At 35.7% G+C, this 25,736-nt stretch overlaps 3 protein-coding genes across 4 annotated transcripts in view; 2 read left to right on the top strand and 1 right to left on the bottom strand.

Annotated features, from left to right (window-relative positions):
* Window positions 1–25,736, bottom strand: part of LOC134658159 (suppressor of lurcher protein 1) — a 315,814-nt gene that overhangs the window by 85,195 nt on the left and 204,883 nt on the right. Inside the window, exons 6-10 of the mRNA XM_063513771.1 lie at window positions 7,655–7,811; window positions 6,709–6,768; window positions 4,211–4,299; window positions 2,199–2,321; window positions 861–932 (exon numbers count right to left, since the gene is read on the bottom strand). Coding sequence (XP_063369841.1) covers window positions 861–932; window positions 2,199–2,321; window positions 4,211–4,299; window positions 6,709–6,768; window positions 7,655–7,811 — 501 coding nt within the window. The remainder of the gene's footprint in view (window positions 1–860; window positions 933–2,198; window positions 2,322–4,210; window positions 4,300–6,708; window positions 6,769–7,654; window positions 7,812–25,736) is intronic.
* LOC134658654 (uncharacterized) lies at window positions 14,830–18,518 on the top strand. 2 transcript variants are annotated; one of them, XM_063514317.1, is made up of 3 exons: window positions 14,830–14,969; window positions 15,508–15,702; window positions 18,440–18,518. In XM_063514317.1, the coding sequence occupies exons 1-3, from the start codon at window positions 14,919–14,921 to the stop codon at window positions 18,473–18,475; spliced, it is 282 nt and encodes a 93-aa protein (XP_063370387.1). In that variant the 5' UTR covers window positions 14,830–14,918; the 3' UTR covers window positions 18,476–18,518. The 2 variants fall into 2 exon arrangements, with proteins under 2 accessions (XP_063370387.1, XP_063370379.1); XM_063514309.1 differs by having other exon boundaries at window positions 14,840–14,984.
* On the top strand, window positions 20,862–22,227 carry LOC134662145 (uncharacterized). Its single transcript, XM_063518415.1, has 3 exons — window positions 20,862–20,995; window positions 21,459–21,644; window positions 22,182–22,227. The coding sequence occupies exons 1-3, from the start codon at window positions 20,951–20,953 to the stop codon at window positions 22,224–22,226; spliced, it is 276 nt and encodes a 91-aa protein (XP_063374485.1). The 5' UTR covers window positions 20,862–20,950; the 3' UTR covers window position 22,227.

Raw genomic sequence — 25,736 nt, 5'->3', positions numbered from 1 at the left:
CTACAGGGTCCTATTCTCCTTTACGGGGTCGTATTTCCCAACCGCTTCTGGTGAAATTTGGTGAGCAGATTCGATAATCACATAGGTATATTTTTTTTAGTCGATTTAGTTTTTCTCGTGAGGTCTACCAGCTCACAGGACCACTAGTTGTCTAACTAAGAAATTCTTCAATTCCTCACGTTCATTCCTGAATGTCTACATAATTAGACGTTATCGATCACTAAGCAAACACTGAGGTTAGATCTTCGTGTAATAGACGTAGTGTTTGCGTTCTATTGTATTGGCTCGGCGGTAACAATGGCGCAGTCCGGATGGCATTGGAATATCGCAGCATCGCGGAACTTTGTGCTCGATAAAAGTTGTATGAGGGAAGTATATCTTAACAAACCTTTATCTGTTTAACCGAGTAGTTACATTAATGCGATAAATGCCAAATTGTGTTAAAAATGAAACACTGTGTACTTATTTCGTAATAATCTTGTAATCGTAATGACCTTAAAATAAGTGCCAAGGCACGTATAAGGAGATTGTGCCATAATACCTATACAGAAATTCATCGTTATACTAATAATTTATAAAATTATAGATGATTCTAACGAGCATACGTCGTGTAAGCGTTTAGTCATTTGGCTAAATCGGAACTTTAGGAACATACTTAAATTACCTACCTACTTAAATTTCGTTTAATATAATTTGATTTCGATAACATCACTATTCGGCTTGATCATACATCATACCCAACCCAAATATAATTATGTTGAATTTTTTTATGTACCTACCGTCTAGCGTAATTAGTACCTAGTATAGATATTGTTACTTACCTACTTATAAAAAAATTGTAATATCATTATATCACTTACTTGTTGCGCTCACTTCAGGCCCCAAAGACTCGAACACCTTGCCAAAACTTAATTTCAGCAAACGATCTGAATCTGTAACAAACATGAACGAATATAAACGCCATGAGGAAACAGCGCCATCTCACGTCGCGCCCTTAAAATAATAAAACGGATGGCAACGCTTCAACCGGCTTCAGCGGAGTCAACATCATTTTCAGAATTTCATTCAGTGCAGAGGATTTTCAACAGATGGCGTGCAATTTCAACTTCAATATATTTACTTATTTCAGACTGCATAGGTCCATAAAATTCTTAGTATTACCATAGAGAAAAAAATACATATATTTGCCATACATCCGTTTTAGTACCAAAAAGACTATTAGCATCTAGCATCGAGTACCTAGCGGAACTATCAGTACTGCTACATCTATTGTCAAGTAGCAGTACTGATAGTTCCGCTACTCGATGCTAGATGTAGACACTGAAATTAATAGTCTAACTGATGTACTTATGGAGTGAGCACTCTTGTCTTACTATAATTTCTCTATGGTATTACAAGCATGTACTTACATTTAGGAGTTAGTGCCCACATGCTTAACATACATTAAAATAAAAAATAAATAAACAATAACCATATAACAAAACTAATTAACATGTAATAAAAATATTAAAAATTATATTAAAAAAAAATCAAAATTAAACAATTAGCAATGGAATATTCTTAACCCAGTGCGTTTAGCGTCGCTACATTAAGTATACAAGAAAATATAAATATAAAAAAGTTACATTTTATTGTACATACATACTATATTTTTTATATCGCGTGAGATAAAAGTTTGATTTAAGGTTTATTTTAAGATTGCCTAGGTATTAATATTTCGGGGAACTCGTAAATAAAACTAGGGTGCTATTTCCAGTGCTTCTGAAATAAGCACAAGGGGCCGTCTGGACCTTAGCCAAAATTCCTATTCATACCTTGCTGGCTCTGCTCGCAAATTTAACCGGATCGGTCGCATTTATTACAAGACGCTTCCAACGAATTGGAATGTAAATTGAATAAAATTTAACAAAATTAAGTATCTTTTTGCTCAGAAATATAATATGCTTTTAAAAGTTTTTCATCTGATGTTTCTGATTTCAATTTTGAATACTAAATAGGTAGGTACCCTTTGTGTTGAATGTTTTAGAAAAGTAAAAAAAAATATGAATTATCGTCTTGAGTAACATAGTGTCACTATATAAAATGATTTGTGCTTGACTCAACTTTTGAAAAATGGAACAACGTCACTATTCGAATGGTTCCTAATTTTGTATAGTTACACTGTATGTTTCTCAAGGAACGGATGTCGTTATGCATACCAGCTGCCGTAGAGTCAGGAGGCGGCTGAAAATGGAAGGTGGCAGCGAAGCCCTGCCCCGGAGTGGCAGAGTTGGCGGTGAACTGCAGCAGCAGCGACGGTCCCGTTGAGAGCACCTCGTAACCTAGGACAAAGTGATAAGTAGAAATGAGAATTCCTTCTATTTTTGCCGAATCATTGTTAGTATTTTCACCATTAAGTTATCGGCAAAAGAAATATTATGAGGAATCCTGCACTTGTATGCTTGTGCGTGAAATATTAGATAAAAATCAAATTGATGAATTTGGCATAGCATAAACTTAAGTCCTAGAGATAGACGGAACGGAAATTAGCCTCCTTATTTTTTCAACATAGATTCCAGGCTGAGGAACTGCGGCTGTAATAGTTTTATTATTAGCTTGTGTTGTCATATTATGCAAGTATAAATAGGTAAGTACCTACGCCTAAGCCAGAAATTTATGCGGGAAGATTTTCATGTAGGTAGGTAGTTGCAACAAAAAACATTAAATTTCTATTTCATTTTACTGTAATTTTGCTAAGTTGTTCAACTTTCCATAAAACAGGACACTATTATTTTATTAAATGGTAACATTTTCTAAAATCTATTCATATACCAAGATTAATAGTGGTTGAAAAAAGCCTATAAATTGATATAGTAGTTTAGTGTTCCTAGGCATCATGCCGCGCTATACAAAGGTAGGCAAGTCACGGTTAATGGAACGATCATTACTCATTCAGTGGCATGCCGCGGCTCCAACCACGACAAAGTAATACTTACCTACTACATATTAGTTCCTAAACAATCAATACCTACGTCGTTACTTTGTGCAAACTATTTATATACGTTATCGCATCGCATGTAGGGTAAGCCAATAGCCAATGATAATGTCCTTTAAGGTATAACTTATCAGTTGCCCCTATTTTTGTAGGAAAGTTACCACTGCTGCTGCACTAAAATAAGGTTGGAAGGGGACCGATATAAGTATAGTGCCCTCCTAGTTGTGTCAATACTTTGCAATCCTGCGATGTGTACAGTCAGCACCAATAAAAGGCGGATAAAACTCTGCCACTCTGGAATACTTTTCCAAAAAGTGATATATCTCTGAGCTACATTTAGCGTCCAAAAGCATGTGTCTCACTCAATTAATGTGTGTTAAAATTAATTTACATATAGGGAAAATAGGGGCTTAATATATCTTTTTGTTAGGCTATTAGAGAATGGTAAATACTTAAATTTTGACGCGTAGTCTTACATATAGTAGGTACTTACACATTCTACACACATCGACATGTTTTAATGTGTGAGAGTTGTGTATTTTGCTCATATAAGTACCTATTATGCTTATTTTAGATGTGAGCCTTTAATGCGTGTTGTGTTTACCTAGAGAAGCGTACAGTTGTTCGAGTCGGTTTACCTTTGCCTGAGTATCAGTTCGATATTAATTGAATCCAATCCAATCAAATCCCTTGGGTCAATCCTTACATGACAATTCGAATTATTGGAATGATATTAGTTGGAAAGCACTTATTACTGCAAAAATATAGATACGAAATGTTATTTCCATGTTGTTCAGGTAAATACTTTTGGCGTTTGGTAATATATTCAGATATTTTGCTGAACAAGTTAACATCGTCACTACTTTGGAAAACGCTTTGTCAACAGTCAACCAAATGAAGACAGCAAGTTATAGGTACGAGTATAGTAACAATACGAGTTGCATAAAGAGTTACTGCGTTTTAACTTTTATTAGTAGTATGAGATTAGTCTCGATAGTATCTAGTGGCGATATTCAGATGGATTATATACCTCGTTTATTTAACATTAGAAAAATGGTTAAAAATCTTGACATGTCTTTTTATTGAAAAAGGCTTTAATAAAATAGTAATTATTACTTATGAAACCAACATAGTGTAAATCTATACAGGTAACATTAAAAACGCCTAATATCGGCCACCTATTTTGCTTGCCAGCTTTTTGTGACAAGAGACAGACGTTAATAATGCAAGCATCACCTGTTAGTTCGTTACACAGCATTGCAATGGCTGGAGCAGTGGTGTCTTTGCCATCGAAGATCTTGATGATGTCCGCTCGCCGGAGACAACTGTAAAGACCACAACACTTAAGGTGACAGTCCATTTCCAACGATAGCTGCACTACTGTTCATTTAACTATGGAAATTGACAGTAACGCCGACGCGTTCAGTACCAGTAGGGCAGCTGCGGTCAAATATAGAATGTTACCCTTAAGGTGACAGTCCATTTCCAACCGCAGCTGCACTACTGTCAATTTTACTATGGAAATTGACAGTAACAGCGGCGCGTTCAGTACCAGTAGTGCAGCTGCGGTCAGAAATCGAATGTTACCCTTATACTGAAACATTTTTTTTTTTTACTCCCGTACTTTTATTTGTCATTTAATGGGTCGTGCACACACCTTTAAACCCCTATCTTATAGTTGTCAAGACAAGTCTTTAGTCTATTCCCCTAAAAAAATATTTGTGCATACACGCAGTATCTTTTTGGCACTTTTACGATACTTCGTGTAATCACCACTTAAAAAATATTATATGAAATACATTGTTGCCCACCTAATTTTAATTGTCATCTCTGACAGATGAGTGAACCATAGACATGTTTTTTTATTTCATTCATTCTTTTCCCGCCCGTACCCTTCATTCTTTGCTACTTCTTGAATGAAAAATATTTGTTTTTACAATTTTATTTCAAAGTAAGTGCTTGGTCGTAGAAAAAGTATTGTATGCAGCGTTGTTTAACTGAGTCAAAAAATACTCGTGGCGTCTTTATTAACAATTTTCGGCTTCGCCTCAAATTGTTACTCACGCCACTCGTCTTTTTTGACCTCTCTTAAACAACGGTTGCATAAAATACTATTAACTGTATGATGGTAGCATCAGCCGCAAAAGTGCATGGCGACTTTATCAATGAATTCATTCATAATTTCTAAGTAAAATGTAATTATGCGTTTATTTTGGCCACTATAACAGAACTATTAAGTTATGGATCCAGCGCACCGTAAAGTCCTTTCAAGTGATGCTAAGTTAATTTAGTTAGGAGTTCCGTCCTCTCCAGACCGTTCCGAGCAAATTCCTTCTCTGAAATGGTCGTGTTGGGTGTGGTGGGCAAGTATTGTTACTTAACTACTACCACACGGTTCATAGTTTTGTACAAAGCTACTAATTCAATTATGTAAAATATGATTTCTGTCTGTGTTTTTGGGCAGTCATTTATTAATACGATTAAAAGTGGAAAACTGAATGGATGATACGTATGCAATGCCGTAATTCGTGCCATTCGGCAGCACTTGCGCATCATCGAGTTAATTGCCCGAGCTTGTTGTTTATCGTGCGACTCATTACTAGGATGGGGCCAGTGATTATTAATGATGAAATAATTCATATTTTACTAACACGCAGAAAATACTTTGTTTTTGAAAGTGACCTGACTACTGTGACTGACCTACAAACATGTTGATAGGTATCTCCGTAACTTGGAATTGTCAAAAGCCCTTGCGTTATGGAAAGCCACAAAATTATGTCTCGATCGCAAACTTGTGTATAAGTATAGACATGTTAATTCTAAGTACATAGACTAGGGCTAAAAGGTGTACATATAAAAATGATGACTTTTTAATCTAATAGTACTTATGTGAGTTTTGCCATCCGAAATTTCGCACACGAAATCTGAATTGTCAGTTTAAATGATCCAGATATATTTATAGATTGCAGTAATGGTGATGAGTGAACGCGAGTTATGTATATGTTATACGTGTATACCTACAGCGATAAAGCATGTGTCGCATCCACACGGTACACTTATTTTTATGGGTACCGGTACCTGCTAAAAGTGCTGAACCAACAATTTTATTTTTACTGACACTATTTTGAAAGAATTAATTGATGAATTTTATACTGGGCGATAAGTTCCTTCTTAAATATATATAGGTATTCTTACGATTTAGGTATTATTTGAGTAACAAGAAAAACTAATTTCTTACTTTACTACGCGTTTCCTTTTCTCAGTTTAGTACAAATCTCGCGCTAGCTCATGAAACCAATAGGTACGTAAATATATACCGAAGTTATACGACTACATCCATTGGTTCCTAATATATGTAAACTGGTCTCATCGTCATATTACCTACTTCATGAACATTACGTCCTTTCCAATACCGTAAAAGTTAATTCCCGCCATTTCTCGTGTCAATATTGAATTTCCCGCTTAATGCATAACGCTGCATAATCGCAGTTCAGCTCGTTACATTGTAAGTTAGTGGACCGAGCGATTTTTACGGGCGATTTTATGAGTTTTATGAGTACGTCGTTGCGCGGCGCTCGTCGAGTGACATTGAATACTTTAGAATCGATTACGATAATACAAGTCGTTGTAATATTGACGTGTCATGAAACTCATGAGCTTATACTTTTCTTTCATTCGCGAAGAAGATATTTGTATTTTAGTTTGGTAATTATTTATTGATATTATGTACGTACCTGATATCACCTTTTTGAAGAGAAATTTCTTCGAAAACCACTTTCACGCGTTCTTTTGGCCTGCAATGAAATAACAGAAAACCCGATTAGCGCTCATTGTACCCACTTGGGTACACTTGGGTTACGGTGTTTGATTCGATTTTCTACGGTAACTCTACTTAACAGCATTAAAGGGTATGTGTAAGGTAGGTATGTGTTCTCGTTGTGGTATGTACCTAAAGTACTTTTTTAACAAAACACCAAATAAAATTCAAACAATTTACAACCTTAAATGTGCAACGATGCGTGTAATGTGCACTCTGCTGCTTACACTGTTGGCGTCTCGACCAAGTCTGAATCGCGAAGTTTCGCAATTTCTTATAATATACGAGTACAGATGTAACAATGTTATTCTGCGTATATTTCAGACGTTGTCAACGAGAATATTTGTGAGAAAAAACATACAACCGAAATGATAACCTCCTTCTTTTGAGATTTGGAAGTCGGTTAAAAATGGACAGGAGAGTTACAATGTACAAGCATACGTTAATCTTAATGCTAAACTTCAGAATTCTAAATGGCGAGGTTACTGAGATTACCGCTATCATTGAGCTTGTATGTATTTTTAACATGTAGGTGTGTGTTCGCCTTTCGTCTACTGACCAATTACAAGTATCAAAGTTCTTCGAGTTTGTCACTTAAAAACAATAAAATGCAGTGCCTGGTACGGGGTCAGAGTGGATGGATAGCAACAGGCTGATGAAATGGATTGATTTCCTTAAATCGACAACGAAGCCACCACACTTACACTGCTTATGTCACGTAGGTACACACGCACAGAGATCGGTGTCAAGAAAAGAGCTGCACTACAATCATATTGATGTAACTAATTTCCTATAAAAATAAAGTGATATGAGGGATAAATCGTTTTATGTTTTATGCTTAATATTTCTAAAATATTATTAACCTGCCGCTGAAGTGGTAAGAACACCGCACGTTGTTGGGATATATGGACGGGTAGCGTGGGCTGTAGAGTCGACCGTGCGTGGGCCGGGTGCCCGAGCGACCGAAGTGGTAATCGCATTCCGTTCCCGGGAGATGCACGCCGTCTGTTTCGAACAGACCTGAGGAAAAAGAGATATCGTATGTTAATATACGTACCTAGAAGTTTTAAGCGGGTAACTGACGTGAAAATAAATGTATTTTTTTAATTAAATAAAAGCAACCAATCGTTTCGTGTCAAATATTGCCTCTTATATAGCTTTCGAACTTTCAAATGTTATTAGAAGAATTTTTTATTACTAAATGTAACCCCATGGTGGAATAAGTGACACGCCTATAGGTATGCTGCTATTTTTACTAAAGAACAATATATTTCAATTTCACAGTATGAACATTTATCTTCCTTCTAACTTCGCTAAGTAATCTATATACATTGAACTGTAACTTTTACTGCCTTTGGACTATAAAGACTGTTTTAGTAGTATAAAATTATGGCCATCCAGTTGTTTCTGGGTTAATTGATCTAAATGGGACGATTCGCCCTTCCATCTCTATAAACCTTGACTGGAACCAGTCAAAACAGCAGATACTAGTATTTACGACTAGACCGACCGAAGTTGGGGTTTCGTAGATTTCATCAGTTTATTTCTAGTAACTACGTGCGACTTCGTCTGTGTACATATGTTACATGTTTGTTTATGATATTTCCGTATAAAATATTTATATTGTAAATAAACATCTGGTTAAATAATTACAATAGTAGTAGAATAACATTTAATGCTAAGTACTTGTATAGGTACAAAATACATTCCAAAATATATTGTCATTATTTTTCAAAAGAACAAAGTGTGCTCTGCAGCGGCGCCACCATAATGAATACCAATGAATTACGAGTATATGGTGAAATGATGTACCTAAAAGGTACATCATGTACCTATAATGTTTATGACTGTACCTGTGAGAGGAAACGAAATAATCGGCATTGAAAGTGGCGCCGCTGGGGAGCAACAGTACTCATAGATAGAAATGATATTAGCTATTTTTTTCTTATGTAAATTGATGCACTAATGCTGTTTATTACGTACCTATTGAAAAATAGTAGTTTATGCAACAGTGATATAATAAGGGTTCTTAAAATTCAAGGGTCGAAGTTACAAAACGAGACGTAGTCGAGTTTTGTAAAAAAAAGACCCGAGAATTTTAAGAACCAATTATGAGCTGTTGCATACATTACTTTTTCTATGACAGCTGCAGCAAAAAAAAAATTAAAAAAAAAGTTATTATTTAAAAAAAAAATGAGTTATTATTAAAAAAAAAAGAGTTATTATTGTAAATGAAAACATACCTCTTTCAATCAAGATGATCGGAACTTGTATCTTTAAAAAAAATAAAGCAGTTGTATTATACTCATAAGATGACTGCTAGCAGTCATCTTATGAGCCTATAGACAAATCATTCAAATGACATTGCTTTAGATATCACTGTCAGTCATTTAATTGACACATTTAAGTGCTGGAGTAGAAAAAAGATTTATTTTGCATTGATTAGTGATTTTATTTACATTTTAATTCCGCATTCCGCCTAATAGATCAGTCAAATCTTACAAAAAAAAATCCTAAAAAAACATTGCGTGATGTAGTTCTATATTTTTGTGTATGTCGTTTGGAGTCCTTGGAGGAATGTGACACTATATTTTGCAAGCAAAAAAAAAGTTGTGCTCCCTTCGTAATTTGCAAAAAACTGCAAAAACTTCGAACTTTTATCAGTTTTTGCACTTTTATTATAAAACTATGGGTTTTTGGTCAAAGCTTGCTATGTAATGTTGAAAGAACATTAAATTTGGAACAACTTAAGCCCATTTACAGCGCCGTATGTCAAATAGTTCATGAAATATGGAACTTTAAAAAAAGGGTATTTTCTTCCTTAGAATGAAATTTTTAGTTTTTCCTATATTTCAGGACAAATATCGGCACAACCGCTCATGCTATGAGATATATTGCGTGAATAAAGTTGTAGCAAATTTAATTACCTTTCATTTAAGTACAAGAAAGGGTCAGTAAGTTCTACAGTTCTCTAGTTATCGTAAAAAAATGAAATTGCTATAATGAGGAAGGCAACTAATGTATTGTTTAAGGCATTGTCAAAATCCCTACAAAAGGCAGTACCACTCATCTACGCTTTTACCGGCCTTCTCCGATAGCAGCAGAGCGATGTTAGAGATCAAGCATTTTTAAAATGCACTCCCCTCTTACGAGTAAGCACTTCATTCATTCAGTAATGAAATCAAGATACAAATTGTAGTTTGGCTTGTTTTTCGGCTCCACTTTTTGGTCGTAGCCATTGATTGTAGTCCTCGATACCGATTCTTATTTAAGAATTAGTTTTGGTTTTGATCTTGTTTTGATACGACCTTGACGATAGTTCACAGTGATTGGCGTGGTGTTGGCGAAACGCACTGGGATCACTGGAAGTCGTGTCATTAGATATCTAGCTGTCGCTTCTTGGTGCTCTTGAGTCTACTGTGAGTCGTGTTAATACAAGATCACGATAATATCCTAACCACAAAAGAATTTATACATCAGAATTTTCATCTGACACTTTACAAACTATTAACCAATACATTAAACAATACATTAGTTGCCTTCCTCATTATAGCAATTTCATTTTACGATAACTAGAGAACTGTAGAACTTACAGACCCTTTCTTGCACTTAAATGAAAGGCAATTAAATTTGCTACAACTTTATTCACGCAATATATCTCATAGCATGAGTGGTTGTGCCGATATTTGTCCTGAAATATAGGAAAAACTAAAAATTTCATTCTAAGGAAAAAAATACCCTTTTTTTAAAGTTCCATATCTCATGAAATATTTTACATACGGCGCTGTAAATGGGCTTAAATTGTTCCAAATTTAATGTTCTTTCAACATTACATAGCAAGCTTTGACCAAAAACCCATAGTTTTATAATAAAAGTGCAAAAACTTAAAAAAGTTTGAAATTTTTGCAGTTTTTTGCAGATTACGAAGGGAGCACAACTTTTTTTTGCTTGCAAAACATAGTGTCACATCCTCCAAGGACTCCAAACAACATACACAAAAATATAGAACTACATCACGCAATGTTTTTTTAGGAGATTTTTTTGTAAGATTTGACTGATCTATTAGGCGGAATGCGGAATTAAAATGTAAATAAAATCACTAATCAATGCAAAATAATTCTTTTTTTCAATAGGTACGTAATAAGCAGCATTAGTACATCAATTTACATAAGAAAAAAATAGCTAATATCATTTCTATCTATGAGTACTGTGTGCGATTGTGTTCAATGCCGATTATTTCGTTTCCTATCACAGGTACAGTCATAAACATTATAGGTACATGATGTACCTTTTAGGTACATCATTTCACCATATAATTCATTGGTATTTATTATGGTGGCGCCGCTGCAAAGTAGCACACAGAACAAAATGTACAATAAGCTGCAGAGATAATTGACCCCCTGCATAGAAATTTGTCATCAGCTATCTCTGCAGATTAATATTATCTACTTACTTAAAATCATGTCAGTAGGCAGGCAACTCTTTTGTTTTCCCGAAAGTTGAAAATAAGGGATCGCGCAGACAATTTAATATTCAGTAAGGCGTGGCAGCCCTCGGATGATCCCCCAAGTGACATGTCTAGTCCCGCAATATATTGGAAACCTTTCTTACGCTAAGGTGATTTGACGAAATATACTCTTCATCCGTGTTCAAATTTAATAAAAGTTGCGTGTATCGCAGTATTCCCAGGAGTCAGTTGACCCGGAGTCACATTTCAACTGTAAAAATCTTGTTTTTTTTTACTCCCCCACTTGACTGGATAACTTGATAGACAAACAGACAGGCAGAGTAGCACCATAAGTGTTCCTTTTCTACCTTTGTGGTACCTACATACCCCGAATATACATTATTGTTTTTATATCATGAAATCTTATTATTTTATAACACACATATACACAATAATATTAATAAACGTAAACACTACAGACGAAATCCCTCAAGAGCTTTAAGAGTTTGGGCAGAACTCTGCGCGAAATGAAATAGTTTTTCAATAAAGCGTGAGTTTTGAGCGAGCGGCTGGAGTTTTTCATTACTTTTTCAATATGGTCCCTTTGGAATTGACAAAAATATTAAATAAGAGAACTTATTACGGAGCCCTTGTTTCAGCTCCCAAATGACGAAACATAACGACTTTTAGGAACAACATTACGGATGCTGCTATTTTACAGCGAAATTATTAATGCCCAGATAAATACTTAACCACTTGCATACTTACCTACCACCTAGTTCATTAAAATAAGTAGGTATTTTGAATCCGTACAAAACAAGGGTCACTGTATAAAATCAGTGGATTTTGATTGATAAAAAAATATAAATACCACATAAATTACCCACAATATTTATATTTTCGTAGAAGATCATTGTTCAATAAACACTCTGACATTTTTACAACTCCACAATCCACTTGGAGTTACACAGATAGTTACTATGTACCTAAATTTAATCCGGAGGCTTTATTGTTACCTACCTATACAATATATTTTTATAAATAGAGGCAAATCAATCTTAGCAGGTCTTTAACGAAATACCCAATTGTTTGCATTGATTGTATTGTATAGTGACGATAGTGTTTTCTTTAAAGCTGAAAGATTAACATAGATGAAGAAGGTTTAATAGGAAACAATAAAGAAAAGCGATGCTCGGTTCCCGAAGGTAATGAAACGCAAACACACCTGTGTTCCGCTCAGAGACACTTCGACTTGTTTGCCTCGATGCGCCAGGAGCTTACAGCGTATTCTATGCGATAGTAGCAAGTAACAATTCTCGGCACAACCTGAAGGTTCCATGAGCACACTTAGATTTAAAAAAGCTATAGATTTAATACGACTCACAGATTTTGCTCGCTATTGTATATGCAAGCGATCATTTATTTATAACGCAATCGCAAAGCATAAGCTAATTGAAATGTATTATATGTATTTAAGCGCCATCGACAATAAGGTCCCCTTTCATAGATAACGTCACATATTTTCATAGGAATTGGAGTACACAGTCTGTCATGGCAAGGAAGCAATATGTAACGAGCGTGAAGACTTTAAACTAAAGAATGAAATTTTCTGTACAAGTGTAAGAGATAAAGAAAATGCAATTAGAACAATAAAAGCTTCAAGAATGTTCGAAGTGTTTTTTAATCAAACGTCGTCGCTGTGCTAGCGTCAATTAAGGAGCCGACACAGTAGATATTGCTGTTAGATCTCTAAAGATTAAGTCCAATAACTAACCACCAATACCAATAATGCCAGCTGATAAGATATATATAAATAAATAAATATTGTTATTACTTAGTTTATAATTTTTGTGCGTATTTATATTTTATTATAATGTAGGTTTTGATGTTGTATCATACGAGTTTACAACATAAAACACAATCGCTGTAATGGATAAGTATCGAGTCATACTTGATCACAATTTTAAATTCATCAGCATCAGCGCATCATATTTCAAATTCTCATGCTCTCAGGCGTTAGATTCTTTTGCAAAATATTCAATTTTCCGGGAAGCTTTCTTAGAATTTCATATTATGTGTCGTGACTCAACATACATAATACTAACTGGATTTAGATGACGTTCTTTGTTCTAGAATGTCTCAAAATATAAAATTACCTAGTATACGTCACGTACCTACATGCAAGTAGCGAGTACATAATAGCGAGGAATTTCTTGTGATTTTTAATTTGTTACGGACAACGATAAATAATAGGGGCTATTTTGTGTTCGGTTTTTACTTGTAGGTACCTACATTAGTTGTTTTTGGGAGTGCAATATGTACTTGTAACGCAAATCAGAAATGTTTGTTATTTAAACAACGATATACCTGTGAAGTATTATGTCAATCCTCTTAAAACTATGACGTAGAGTATGAGTAGCTAGTAAACATATTATGGTGTAGGTAAATCAGCACCGGATCGAAGCAAAAAAAAAATAGATACATGCACCTCGTAAACTGAAGACGATAGGTTCTATTTTCTCGCTCAAGAAAAGTAAAAGCTGATCTAGACAGCGTGTGTATTAAAGTAAATCATGTGATTAATTGTTGTTTGCTGGCTGTTTACACTGCCGCATTCAAATAGAAAGCAGTTGACACAAAAAAAACCGGCCAAGTGCGAGTCGGACTCGCGCACGGAGGGTTCCGCACCATCAACAAAAAATAGAGCAAAAAAATCGTGTTTGTTGTATGGGAGCCCCCCTTAATTTTTTTTTTTGTATTTGTTCTTAAGTATAGCGGCAACGGAGATACATCATTTGTGAAAGTTTCAACTGTCTTACTATCGCGGTTCATGAGATACAGCCTGGTGACAGACGGACGGACGGACGGACAGCGAAGTCTTAGTAATAGGGTCCCGTTTTTCACCCTTTGGGTACGGAACCCTAAAAACGGTCTTCGCTACTTGTTACTCGCTGCTCGCCAGCGGTCCCGTACTCGTACCTACTTTATGACAAGTTTTAAGCGACATTCACATTATACTGTAAGTAATGGAACGAATGTACAAACTAAGAGGCCTTAAATAGGTAATCTTTTTATTTTTTACATAAGCTTATATGAAAATATTTCTCCATTAGTCGAGTGTGCTCAGGGCATAAAAAGGTCAACTACGGCGTTGCGTGAACAAGAGATATCCTTTTACAGGATTGATCCTTAGGACTCGCGCCTGTCTGTCTGTATGTTGGCAATGAACTCAAAAACTACTGAACGGAGTTTCATGCGCTTTTCACGTATGTATCAATAGAGTGATACTTGAAGAAGGTTTAGGTGTATAATTTCAAAACCCGTGCGACTCGTGCGAGGCCGGGTGGGTCGTTAGTATTTAGATATTTTTTTGTTATTTAAAAAAAAGCATTTGTGTTAATATAAAATACATGTTCATATATTGTCATCAATTATATTTATTCCAATTAAACCTCAGCGTATAGCTTACATCATTGACGCACAGTCAATGTTAACATTCTATTCCCTGCCGCTACTTAGTTACACACGGATAAACAACACTTTGCTAAGTAATGATAATGCGCTGTTTACATACCTCGGCCTTCTTTGGATAGGTATTTGGAAGCAAAGTTAATAAAAGAGGTGAAACCATTACATTTAAGGCAGTCTGTGATATCTTGTGTAAAATCAGATACCTAGAGATGTTTGTTAAAATAGCCGTAATGTGTGCCGCGTTTGCGTGCTTTGTCGATGTAAGTGTTCTGAAGGTCTTTTCTATACTTACTACTTGACTTTTTGATAATATGTAGTGCGACATATTTTGTTATATTCTGTGTACCGCAAGTAGTGATACACCTTAAAAATACATAGATCTATAATACAAAGATGTAGGTATCTCCTAGCTAGAATATGTTATCATTAAAAGTGTCACGAGTAACGTGCATCCCTGCCTAGGCGAGTCAAGGCGATGCGGAACTGAAATATCCATACTTAAACCTGTATAATATTATTTGTTTGTCTCCGATTGTATGTACTCTTCCATCCCCCCTTGTCTGTACTCCTATTTATAATATAATATGGCTATCGCTTACAATTAAACTTGTCAATATCAATCAAAACCTATACTTACTCTGGCAAGTCAGCTTTGACAGTAGAAAAAGGGCGACAAATTTGAAAAATGTAGGCGCGAAGAATTCTCCAATATATGATTAATGAATTTTGAACTTCGCGTCTTTTTCTACTGACAAATTTGTCTTGTCAGAGTATAGCAACTTTTTTCCCTGATTGCAGACAAATATTTTCGTGCAAGGGGACGCACCCACTACATCGCCGGCGAACGTTCTAGATTCATTCCAGAAGCATATGGAACAGTTTAAAAGCTGTCTCGATCAGGTTCTAGCAAAAACGGTCGATGAAGTGAGCGTGAAACAAGTTCAACCCGTTTTTGATGTGTTAGGAGACCAGTTAAACAGATTTTCTAAGGCGGTAAGACTTTATGTGATGATGTTAATTATTTAGGACGATTTTGTTATGCACTCGTACATACTGTTCTAAGTATGGCCTACATATGAACACCTCAAAGTATACCTACTAGGTTATACTAAGCAATTCCGAAATTGTGAAAAAAAGAATTCGCTGTCCCATATAAAAAAACATATTTACCAACCTATAATTATACTATGTGATTTTGTTATGTTATGACTAACTATGCTTCTGAATAAGGTCTAACAATAGGTACCTACACATTTTTCTGTACTTACAGTTCACTTGGGACCAACGTTAGCACAGTTTAATGAGCCAATTTGTATACCTTAGTTATTGCAATGAGATACTACCGGTATCCAATGGTGGTCAGTTAAGGGTTTTGCTTTTAGTACAAGAATAAATTCGACCATTCGATTGGAATGTGTAACATAATTTATTGGAGTACCTATTGGACTTCCTGGTCATTACTCAATGAGAATTTTTATTTGAATTTGTGTAACTTAAAATTATACCACGTCTTTTTTTTTTGACTTAAGTAGTCCAAGTATTTCGCAATTAATTAAATGAGATAAAATCATTTATTTTAAGCTTATTAAATCATCTGTTATAGACCAATGTAGGTGTATAATTATTACTAGCTTTTGCCCGCGACTTCGTACGCGTGGATTTGTATATTGGTGGTTATATATTCTACATTAGCTTAGAACATTATGCAGCAAAAGATAGCAGTAGGGACTGTTAATCATTTGTTAATTATTATACACAACCTGGCTACGAAGTTTCAAGCCCCTAACTGAATAAAATTGTTCTCGATATAATCCCTCTAAACCTCCAGCATATTTTCAAGTCCACTATTTAGTAAAACCTACTACCTAACTACCTATTTACGAAGTTTGAAGTTCCTAGCTTTAAATAAAATTTGATCTCTCTACCAACTTTCAACCCCTTCTTAAACCTTTTAGGGGATGAATTAATAAAAAGCTGAAATTACTTTTCACGTATTCTAATAATATGCCTTTATACAACGATTTGAATCGTGCCGCACTCAAATAAATGTTTGACCTCCATACAAATTTTCAACCTCTTTTTTACCAGCTTGAGGTATGAATTTTCAAAAATGCCGAAATTACTTTTCTTGTATTCTAATAATATGCCTTTATACAAAGTTTCAAGTCCCGCACACTAAAAATTGTTTGATCTCCATACAAACTTTCAATCCCTATTTAACCCTTTTAAGAGATGAATTTTTAAAAACGCTGAAATCACTTTTTTGTATTCTTATAATATGCCCTTATACAAAGATTCAAGTCCCACACTCAAAAAAATATTTGATGTGCATACAAACTTCCAACCCCTTTTTCACCACCTTGAGAGATGAATTTTCAAAAACGCTGAAATAACTTTCCTTGTATTCTTATAATATGCCTTTATACAAAGATTCAAGTCCTGCACTCAAAAAAATGTTTGAGCTAAATACAAACTTTCAACCCCTATTTAACCCTTTTAAGGGATGAATTTTTAAAAACGCTAAAATTACTTTTCTTGTATTCTTATAATATACTCTTATACAAAGATTCAAGTCCCGCACTCAAAAAAATGTTGGATTTCAATACAAACTTTCAACCCCTATTTAACCCTTTTAAGGGATGAATTTTTAAAAACGCTGAAATTACTTTTCTTGTATTCTTATAATATGCCCTTATACAAAGATTCAAGTCCCGCACTCAAAAAAATATTTAATGTGCATACAAACTTTCAACCCCTTTTTCACCACCTTGGGGGATGAATTTTCAAATACGCTGAAATCAGTTTTCTTCTCTTTTATTATAATATCTTTTTACGAAATTTCAAGTTCCTAGCTTACAATAAAATTTGAACCCCAAGACAAACTTTCATCCCCTTTTTAACCCCCTTAGGGGTTGAATTTTTAATAATGTTCAATTAATGTTATTTTTTATTTTATGTTACGCGTTTATAAGAAGTTTCAAAGAGTTCGTAATGGATTCCATCTTTCAACCGCGTTTTAAACCTGTTAGGTGATGAATTTTTAAAAACGCTGAAATTACTTTTCTTGTATTTTAATAATATGCCCATATACAAAGTTTCTAGTCCCGCACTCGAAAAAAATTTCGATCTCCATACAAACTTTCTACCCCTTTTTCACTACCTTAGGGGATGAATTTTCAAAAACGCTTAAATGAGTTTTCTTGTATTTTAATAATATATCTTTTAACGAAGTTTCAATTTCCTAGGTCAAAATAAAACTTGAACCCCATACAAACTTTGGACCTCCATTTCACCCCTTTAGGGGATGAATTTTGAAAAATCCTTTCTTAGTGGACCCCTAGACCTGATAAGAAACCTACTTGCCAAATTTGGACTTTCTAGTCCCAGCGGTTTGGGCTGTGCGTTGATTTAAGTCAGTCAGTCAGTCAGTCAGTCAGTCAGTCAGTCAGTCAGTCAGTCAGTCAGTCAGTCAGTCAGTCAGTCAGTCAGTCAGTCAGTCAGTCAGTCAGTCAGTCAGTCAGTCAGTCAGTCAGTCAGTCAGTCAGTCAGTCAGTCAGTCAGTCAGTCAGTCAGTCAGTCAGTCAGTCAGTCAGTCAGTCAGTCAGTCAGTCAGTCAGTCAGTCAGTCAGGTCTTTCACGTTTATATATATAGATTACCTATTTACATTCGGACGATAGACCCAATGTACCAGATAGATAAGTACGTAACCAAAGTAATTATTTGTTGCAGTTCGAGGACTTGACAGCGACCAAGGCGCCAGCTTGAAATATTTGTGTACTTACTGAACAAAAATGTAATTAATAAGCCAACCATAAAAAGTAAATACAAAATTGTTAATATTTTAACCTATTTTATTTTGCCTTTGTATTGATACTTATTTGGATTTTAAATACCTACTTGACAGCTAATGTGATCGTGATTCTAAATTGTTAGAATTTCACACTGAATTTAGAATGATGTCATTAAGTTATCGTCACCTCACTCATGCCAATACATGTACGGACAAGTACGAGCGAAATGCACAATAACTAAATGACATCAGTCAGATATCATTCTGATGTCAGTATACGTTCGAATTGGCCTGTAGGTATGAAGCTGGATGTCGTGTCTCGTGTCAGAGATAACCCTTAGCCCGTGGCTCGACACTAATGTGACTTGTTGTGAAATAAACGTACTGGCAAATTAATTAGAATAATGATGCAGACTAATATTATCCTGATATCCTCATTTATTCCGGTACCTACGCAGGATAAGTACCTACCAGCGAAATGCAATATCTTAGTGACATCATTTAGATGTCACTTCAGTATGACAACCATTGGATTGGACAACCATTCGTTTATGTCAATATCAAAGTACGTTCGAAATGTTCGAATGGGCCTAACGGTTAAATATATACCTAAAACTGACATGTTGCAATATAAAACTCCATTAGTTTAAAATCTATAGTCATAAGCTCGTCATTTGCATTTCAAATAGGTGTCGTCAATGAGGTGAAAACGAAAAAAAGTTTAACTACAATCAACAGAACAATCTAATAAGGATTAAATGTAATTTAAGTACATAGGTACAAACAAACCACACGTACGTACAAGCATTATGGTCAGATGGTTACATGATCATTCATTAATTGACTGATAACAGGAACCTTTGAACTCATTTGGCTTTCTTGGAACGCACTTGACCATAGATTAATAAACCAGACAGTACATAAAATATTAGTTAACTTTTGTTATTCTGCAGGCGTATAATGATAATCATCTGGGAAAGCAGCTGCAGTGCTATGTTATTCTTTAACACCGCTAGATAGAAATATGACATATCGTGAACAACCGCCATCATCCGTACAGGATTTGAGATATGTATTTATTAAGTACATCACCTTTTTAATCGGTTTACTCCCGTTTTTAGTCGAAAATTGCTCGGTCAACATGTTTCGCTCAGGAACACGCGTTGGCGGACTGATGCAGACTTTGAGCTGCGCGACAAATGATTGCTCGGCGCGGGAATCGGCGGTAGCAGGGGAAGCGAGAAACTACCCTCGTTTTCAGCATTATTATCAAACGATGGGTACACAATATTCACAATGTCATTACCTAAAGATCCACACTGATTACTCAACACAAATTTCCAGCCAGGTGCCACTGACCGACCACAATCAAGGATAATGTTGACGACTAATTTCAATGGCCTCCCGTACTTTTCGCTGAATTTCAATTCGGCGAGTGCCTTATAGAAATAGATGTAGTGAGACGAATCAGTGTCTAATCTAGTCTCACGGAAGTTGTTACTAAAATACTCGTAATCTCGCTGGTGGCTCCACAATATTGTCTTAAAGTTTCGCACATATACTTATGCATTTTTCTTGCTCGCCAAGTATCTGTAGGTATACCTATGGTTACGGCGGCTTAGGACCTTTTTAGCTTATATTGTAACGTGTTTTATACAAAAATGAAAAGCGCAAAATAATAATTATTTCGTAATTTAAAACCCCGTAACCCTTTATTAGTTCTCAGTAGCTCCATCAGTTAAAAAGTATGTTACGCTTGTCACGCCAGCCAGTGCGAGTGGTCAGAGTACAGCGAGTGATTGCTTGTCGGCGTCGCGTGCAAGCGCTCTCATATCGCCAATCGCCAACTCGTTACTTGCTGGTCGCCGCAGCGTAATCTAAGGGTACGGTTCACTTTTGGCTCACATTCAGTGGCGAAATAGTACATTACATACCTAGGGAGGTAAATTTGTGAATGCTCCAGATCGCAGGTGTTTGTGGCCCGAACCGAAGGTGAGGATCATAAATATGCGATCCACTTACGGGCCTAGGGCGACGTAAAAGTATTTTCCTGCCGCACCTTACTGGGCTCTCAGCCTGCTGCGTAGGTACTATCTACGGTAGGTAAACGCTATTATTTTAATAGGTAACGCTGACCTGAAGCGCAAGCAAGCAAGCTCACGCTCCGAGTGTGCAGCTGTGCGCCCAGATTCTGACTGCGACCGCCGTGCATACGTTTTAATCAATGACATATCGGACGACATGGCTGTTATCAGGTTATCAGTGGTATAATTAATAGTCATTTTCTTATTACACTTTATGAAGAGTACACCCTCTGCATCGTTAATCTTAGTGAATGTCATTGATAACCACTGAAGGGTGATCATACAATAACCGTGCATATATTCACTGTGAGCAGTGTCTTTTTGGCCGTCGTTTGGTAAAGTCAAGCATCCAAATCAGCAATAATAATGCAGAAGTCCTTGATTATTGTGTTGGCCGTCTGTCTTTTAAGCGTAAGTTGTACGTCGGATATTAAAACAAAAAGAAATATATGATACATATTAGAACAAATTAAATTGTTTTCAGAAAATATTCTAATTTGTTGTTATTTCAAGTAGAAACACTACTATATAAATTATTAACTGATTATTTTCTTAGTATATTGACATTTATTTCAGTTTATATGTAAATTTCTTTTTGTTTTCTATAATCTTAGGAGTTTTTCCAATTAAATCTGATGTAATGTGGTAAATTAAGTTGAGGTCTGCCCTATAGAAAAAATACTTCGTATAAGTGATTTAAAGTAAGAAGTAATTTGAAACAAATATTTATATCTACCTCTATTATTTTTGAAATAAATATTAACATATTTTTTTAATTTTTTCATTTACACACTTTAACATAATCTTCAACTTGTCTTATGGAATGATGATGAGATAATAAGTATAATAACTGTAAATATGTATTATATAATAGGTTCACGCCTTTGTGAAACGCGACGCCCCAGCCGCAGCCGCAGAAACCAACACCAACTACTTAGAGGATATTCAGAAGCAGCTGGGAGCCCTGAGCAAGCAGGTCGGTGACAAGCTGAAGGAGACCTTTGACCCTGAAGAGCTTAAAAAAGGACTCAATGATGCCGTGAACAGTATCGGAAAGGCGGTATGTATAATAAACAATTTCAAGATACCTATTCTCACTTTTTGTGGTTGAGAGGAATTTCATCATAAAGTACTATAAATAAATCCCTATGATCTGTACCGCGAAGTCCAATATTTACGGAATTGGTTTTCAATTAAAGCTTTTTAATGAATCTACCAATAAAATGATTCTACATTTATATACAAACTTCGTGAATCCATTTGTAACTGTTAAGGAAACGAACCTTGGGCGCTTGTAATTTTTGCTCCGATGTCAGACAATTCACTGGGCGGGTTGTTGTATCAGGTAACCATAGATAACAACAGGCTCGCCAAAAAACCCATCTGGCGGGCGCACAACCGCACAACCCCACAGCTAGCAGGGTTCACACAAAGAAGTTTTATTATTTATTTATGTTGAAAATTATGAAATATATTCCCGATTGTGTATGTATATTTTAGAACGTAATGGTATTTCGAAAACTATTTAAAGCAAATCTAATAGCTCGATTTCATTTCATTAACATGTTTTTTACATACATTTTCATTTAATTTGCAGCTTGATGACTTAAAGGCGAAGTCTGAAGCTCCGAAAAAAGATTAAGGGTGGCAACAGGAGTATTTAATACACACCAAACAATTCTAGACAAACATAGACCTCCTAAGAGTCCTGATGTAATATAATAAACATTTTTTAACTAGTAGTATTGCGTGTTATTTTGTTTCAAGAAATTCTCATGGTCTATTAAAATATTGCAAACAGTATCTAATTAAGTAATGCAAAACTAAAGCCCTAGAGTTTATTGTTAATTTAACAGGCCAATTCGAACGTGCACATGACAGCAAACCTATATTTGAATGATTAGGTATTGGAATCATATCAGTTAGCTGCCATTCGTGCGGCCGTCTCGCTCGCTCGCACTTATAAATGTACGGACAAGTCAGAGTCAGAATGACAGCCCACTGATATGATATTTCCGGTACCTATTCGGTCCCTGATTCCAGTATCATTTAAATATCGGTTTGATGTTAGGTGCACGTTCGAATTGGCCTGTAAGTTTTCCTACTTCTTACTTAATATTTGACTACTCACCTATTTATTGTTTAAGGATTTACTACCTACCTAAGTACTCAATTTTGCGTAGTGCGGAAAGAATAGCACCGAGCCCCTATAAGTATGTAATTGGACTGTTGACACATTTACTATATTGTGCTAAAAAAAACAAAATACTTGAACGACGAAACTTAAATTATAGGCTCAATTAAAGTTATTCCGAGATTATCAAACTATTATAAACTGTTCATATAATTATGCTCTTATCTTGTAATTCTTGTAGGTACCTTAGTTAACTTTATTTTTCGATATAATGCAATGTACTTGCCTACAATACTTGCCTGTTCGGAAGTGTTATTAAAAACGTAATGTTACAAGGACATACGTCAGATTTAAGGCTTCCAAGTTGCTTTCTTAATAGAATATTCCCTCTTGTCGTCGCCTTGTGGACTGCAGGTAGCTTTAATATGCATGACGCAAGCTGGCCGATAAGTCGCAAAGCCTGACCTGATCCTATTTGAGCGTCTAAGAGCGTCTCTAAGCATTCGAAGGCGGAGAAGCTTACAGCTCTATCTTTTGTCCGTTTTGACGAAACTTTGCGAAATTTATATTTACCTACCTACTTGCAGAATTCGATAAATTCTTTTAAAAATGCATGCCCTAACGGGGTTAAAAAGGGGTTGAAAGTTTGTATCGGGTACAAATACTTTGAAACTTCGTAGAAAGACATAATATTAGAATACAAGGAAAGTCATTTCTAACATTTTTAGGGTTCCGTACCCAAAGGGTAAAAACGGGACCCTATTACTAAGACTCCGCTGTCCGTCCGTCCGTCCGTCCATCCGTCCGTCCGTCCGTCCGTCCGTCCGTCCGTCCGTCCGTCCGTCCGTCCGTCCGTCCGTCCGTCTGTCACCAGGCTGTATCTCACGAACCGTGATAGCTAGACAGTTGAAATTTTCACAGATGATGTATTTCTGTTGCCGCTATAACAACAAATACTAAAAACCGAATAAAATTAAGATTTAAGTGGGGCTCCCATACAACAAACGTGATTTTTGACCGAAGTTAAGCAACGTCGGGCGGGGTCAGTACTTGGATGGGTTCTGACCGTTTTTTTGCTTGTTTTGCTCTATTTTTTGTTGATGGTGCGGAACCCTCCGTGCGCGAGTCCGACTCGCACTTGGCCGGTTTTTTGAGTTAAGAGCTCGAAACTTTGTAAAAGGTAATGTTATTAGAATGCAAGAGAATAACTTCATTGTTATTGAAAATTCAACTCCTAAGGAGGTTAAAAGGGGTTGAAAGTTTGTATCGGGAACGACATTTTTTAAATAGAGAGGACCTTGAATCTTCGTTAATAAACACAATAAAAAACAAGAAAACGGAATTTAGCGTAAGTACATATTTGAAAATTCACTCCCAAAGGAGTTTAAAAAGGGGCTTGAAAGTTTGTATCGGGAACGAAATATTTTTAAAGATTGAAATTTCGTAAATAAACACAATAAAAAACAATAAAACGGGTTTTAGCGTAAGTACATATTTGAAAATTCTCTCTTAAAGAAGTTTAAAAAGGGGCTTGAAAATTTGTATCGGGTAGATACGACGGTATATTTATTTGAGAGAGGTACCTAAATCTTCGTAGAAAGAAAGAAAAGGGGTTACATTTTTGTATCGAGTAGGTACATACTACCTAATCCTTTTTTTTAATTACAGAGTTTGGGTAATTCTTCGTCTAAAAGGATTGACTATTGATTTATACCGAGAACATTTTTTTTTAAATATTGTGACAAACTAATGTCAAATTATCCACTTTACTGCTATCTTTTGCTGCAGAATGTTCAATATTCATATTGCAACAACCAATATAAAAATCCAAGCGTGTGCAAAGTCGCGGGAAACATCTAGTGGTTAAACGGTTACTACCATTAAATATTTTTAACTGCGCGCCACAAAGACTAATTCTTAAAGCTGTAAAAGTAAATTGCAAGAATGAGCACGAAAAAAATACGCCACAATAAATAATTAGGATTCTCTTTTTTTGCACGGCTGCTTAAATGAATGAACAACGGTCTGTTCTTAATTTTTAATTACAGCACCTACAATGTATGTATAAACTCTTTATTGTACAAAACACAGAACACAAATATAAGACACAGGATAGGTAGTACAAAGGCGAACTTATCCCTTTAAGGGATTTCTTCCAGTAAAACTTTGCAAGTAAAATCAACCAACACCAGGTTACATATTTTATTTTTAATACACTCTTTTATTGCTCTGTAGGTACTCAAAAAGTGGAGGGAGCACCCCGTGACTAGTAACTAGTATATGTACATATATGGACTCGTGTACAGGGAACTAACGAGGCGGGAGATCCATACTATGCCAGTTACGCTTTATTTACATATTGGCATGTGTGGCATGTTTTTAAGCGGCTTTACGGAACATATATTCTGACCAGTTATTAAACATCATCAAATGCTATTGTCAGGTTATTAAAGGAATTATTTAACGGCACCCTAACCCAGTCGGTAGTAACTTGTCAGGAGGGAGGTCCCGAGTTCGGACTAAGGGCTTTTCTTTGTGTGTTTATCACGAATATGGATGCTGTCCAGGGAATGCAAACCGGTTTTTAATTGTATGGGAAAACCGGTAAATAACCGGTTACTGACCGAAATTTCTTTAGATGTGCCATGACCATAGAGAAATAAGTAAGCTTTGAGAGCTCACTCCATACTCCATACATCATATCAGTTCCGTTACTTAATAATTAATAACCTTCCTATTCATCTTAACTTTTTTACAAACAAGTTTTCACAAAGCTGGCTTAGAACTTACTATAAATGAGTTTTCGGTTTTAAGGGGAAATATTATAAAACGTGTGAAACATAATAAGCAAGATAAGCTCGAGTCCTATGAAGACACTGCTCACTTTCCAAGATATTTTAGTACATAATTAAGTCTCATCTTCCTCGCGTTGTCCCGGCATTTTGCCACGGCTCATGGTAGCCTGGGATCCGCTTGGCAACTAATCCCAGTAATTGGCGTGGGCACTAGTTTTTACGA

This window comes from Cydia amplana, chromosome 2, assembly GCF_948474715.1.
Source record: "Cydia amplana chromosome 2, ilCydAmpl1.1, whole genome shotgun sequence".
In the NCBI taxonomy this organism is placed as follows: domain Eukaryota; kingdom Metazoa; phylum Arthropoda; class Insecta; order Lepidoptera; family Tortricidae; genus Cydia; species Cydia amplana.
The sequence above is the reverse complement of the archived record's forward strand: the minus strand, read 5'-3'. Positions and strand labels throughout refer to the sequence as shown.

What these genes read in the sequence shown, in the direction of transcription:
- LOC134658654 (XM_063514309.1), top strand. Translation starts at nt 14,919, where the DNA reads ATGTTTGTTAAAATAGCCGTAATGTGTGCCGCGTTTGCGTGCTTTGTC. An exon ending in TCGATGTAAGTGTTCTGAAG is followed by an intron (nt 14,985 to 15,507) that starts GTCTTTTCTATA and finishes CCCTGATTGCAG; the next exon opens with ACAAATATTTTCGTGCAAGG. An exon ending in TAAACAGATTTTCTAAGGCG is followed by an intron (nt 15,703 to 18,439) that starts GTAAGACTTTAT and finishes TATTTGTTGCAG; the next exon opens with TTCGAGGACTTGACAGCGAC.
- LOC134662145 (XM_063518415.1), top strand. Translation starts at nt 20,951, where the DNA reads ATGCAGAAGTCCTTGATTATTGTGTTGGCCGTCTGTCTTTTAAGC. An exon ending in TGGCCGTCTGTCTTTTAAGC is followed by an intron (nt 20,996 to 21,458) that starts GTAAGTTGTACG and finishes ATTATATAATAG; the next exon opens with GTTCACGCCTTTGTGAAACG. An exon ending in TGAACAGTATCGGAAAGGCG is followed by an intron (nt 21,645 to 22,181) that starts GTATGTATAATA and finishes TTTAATTTGCAG; the next exon opens with CTTGATGACTTAAAGGCGAA.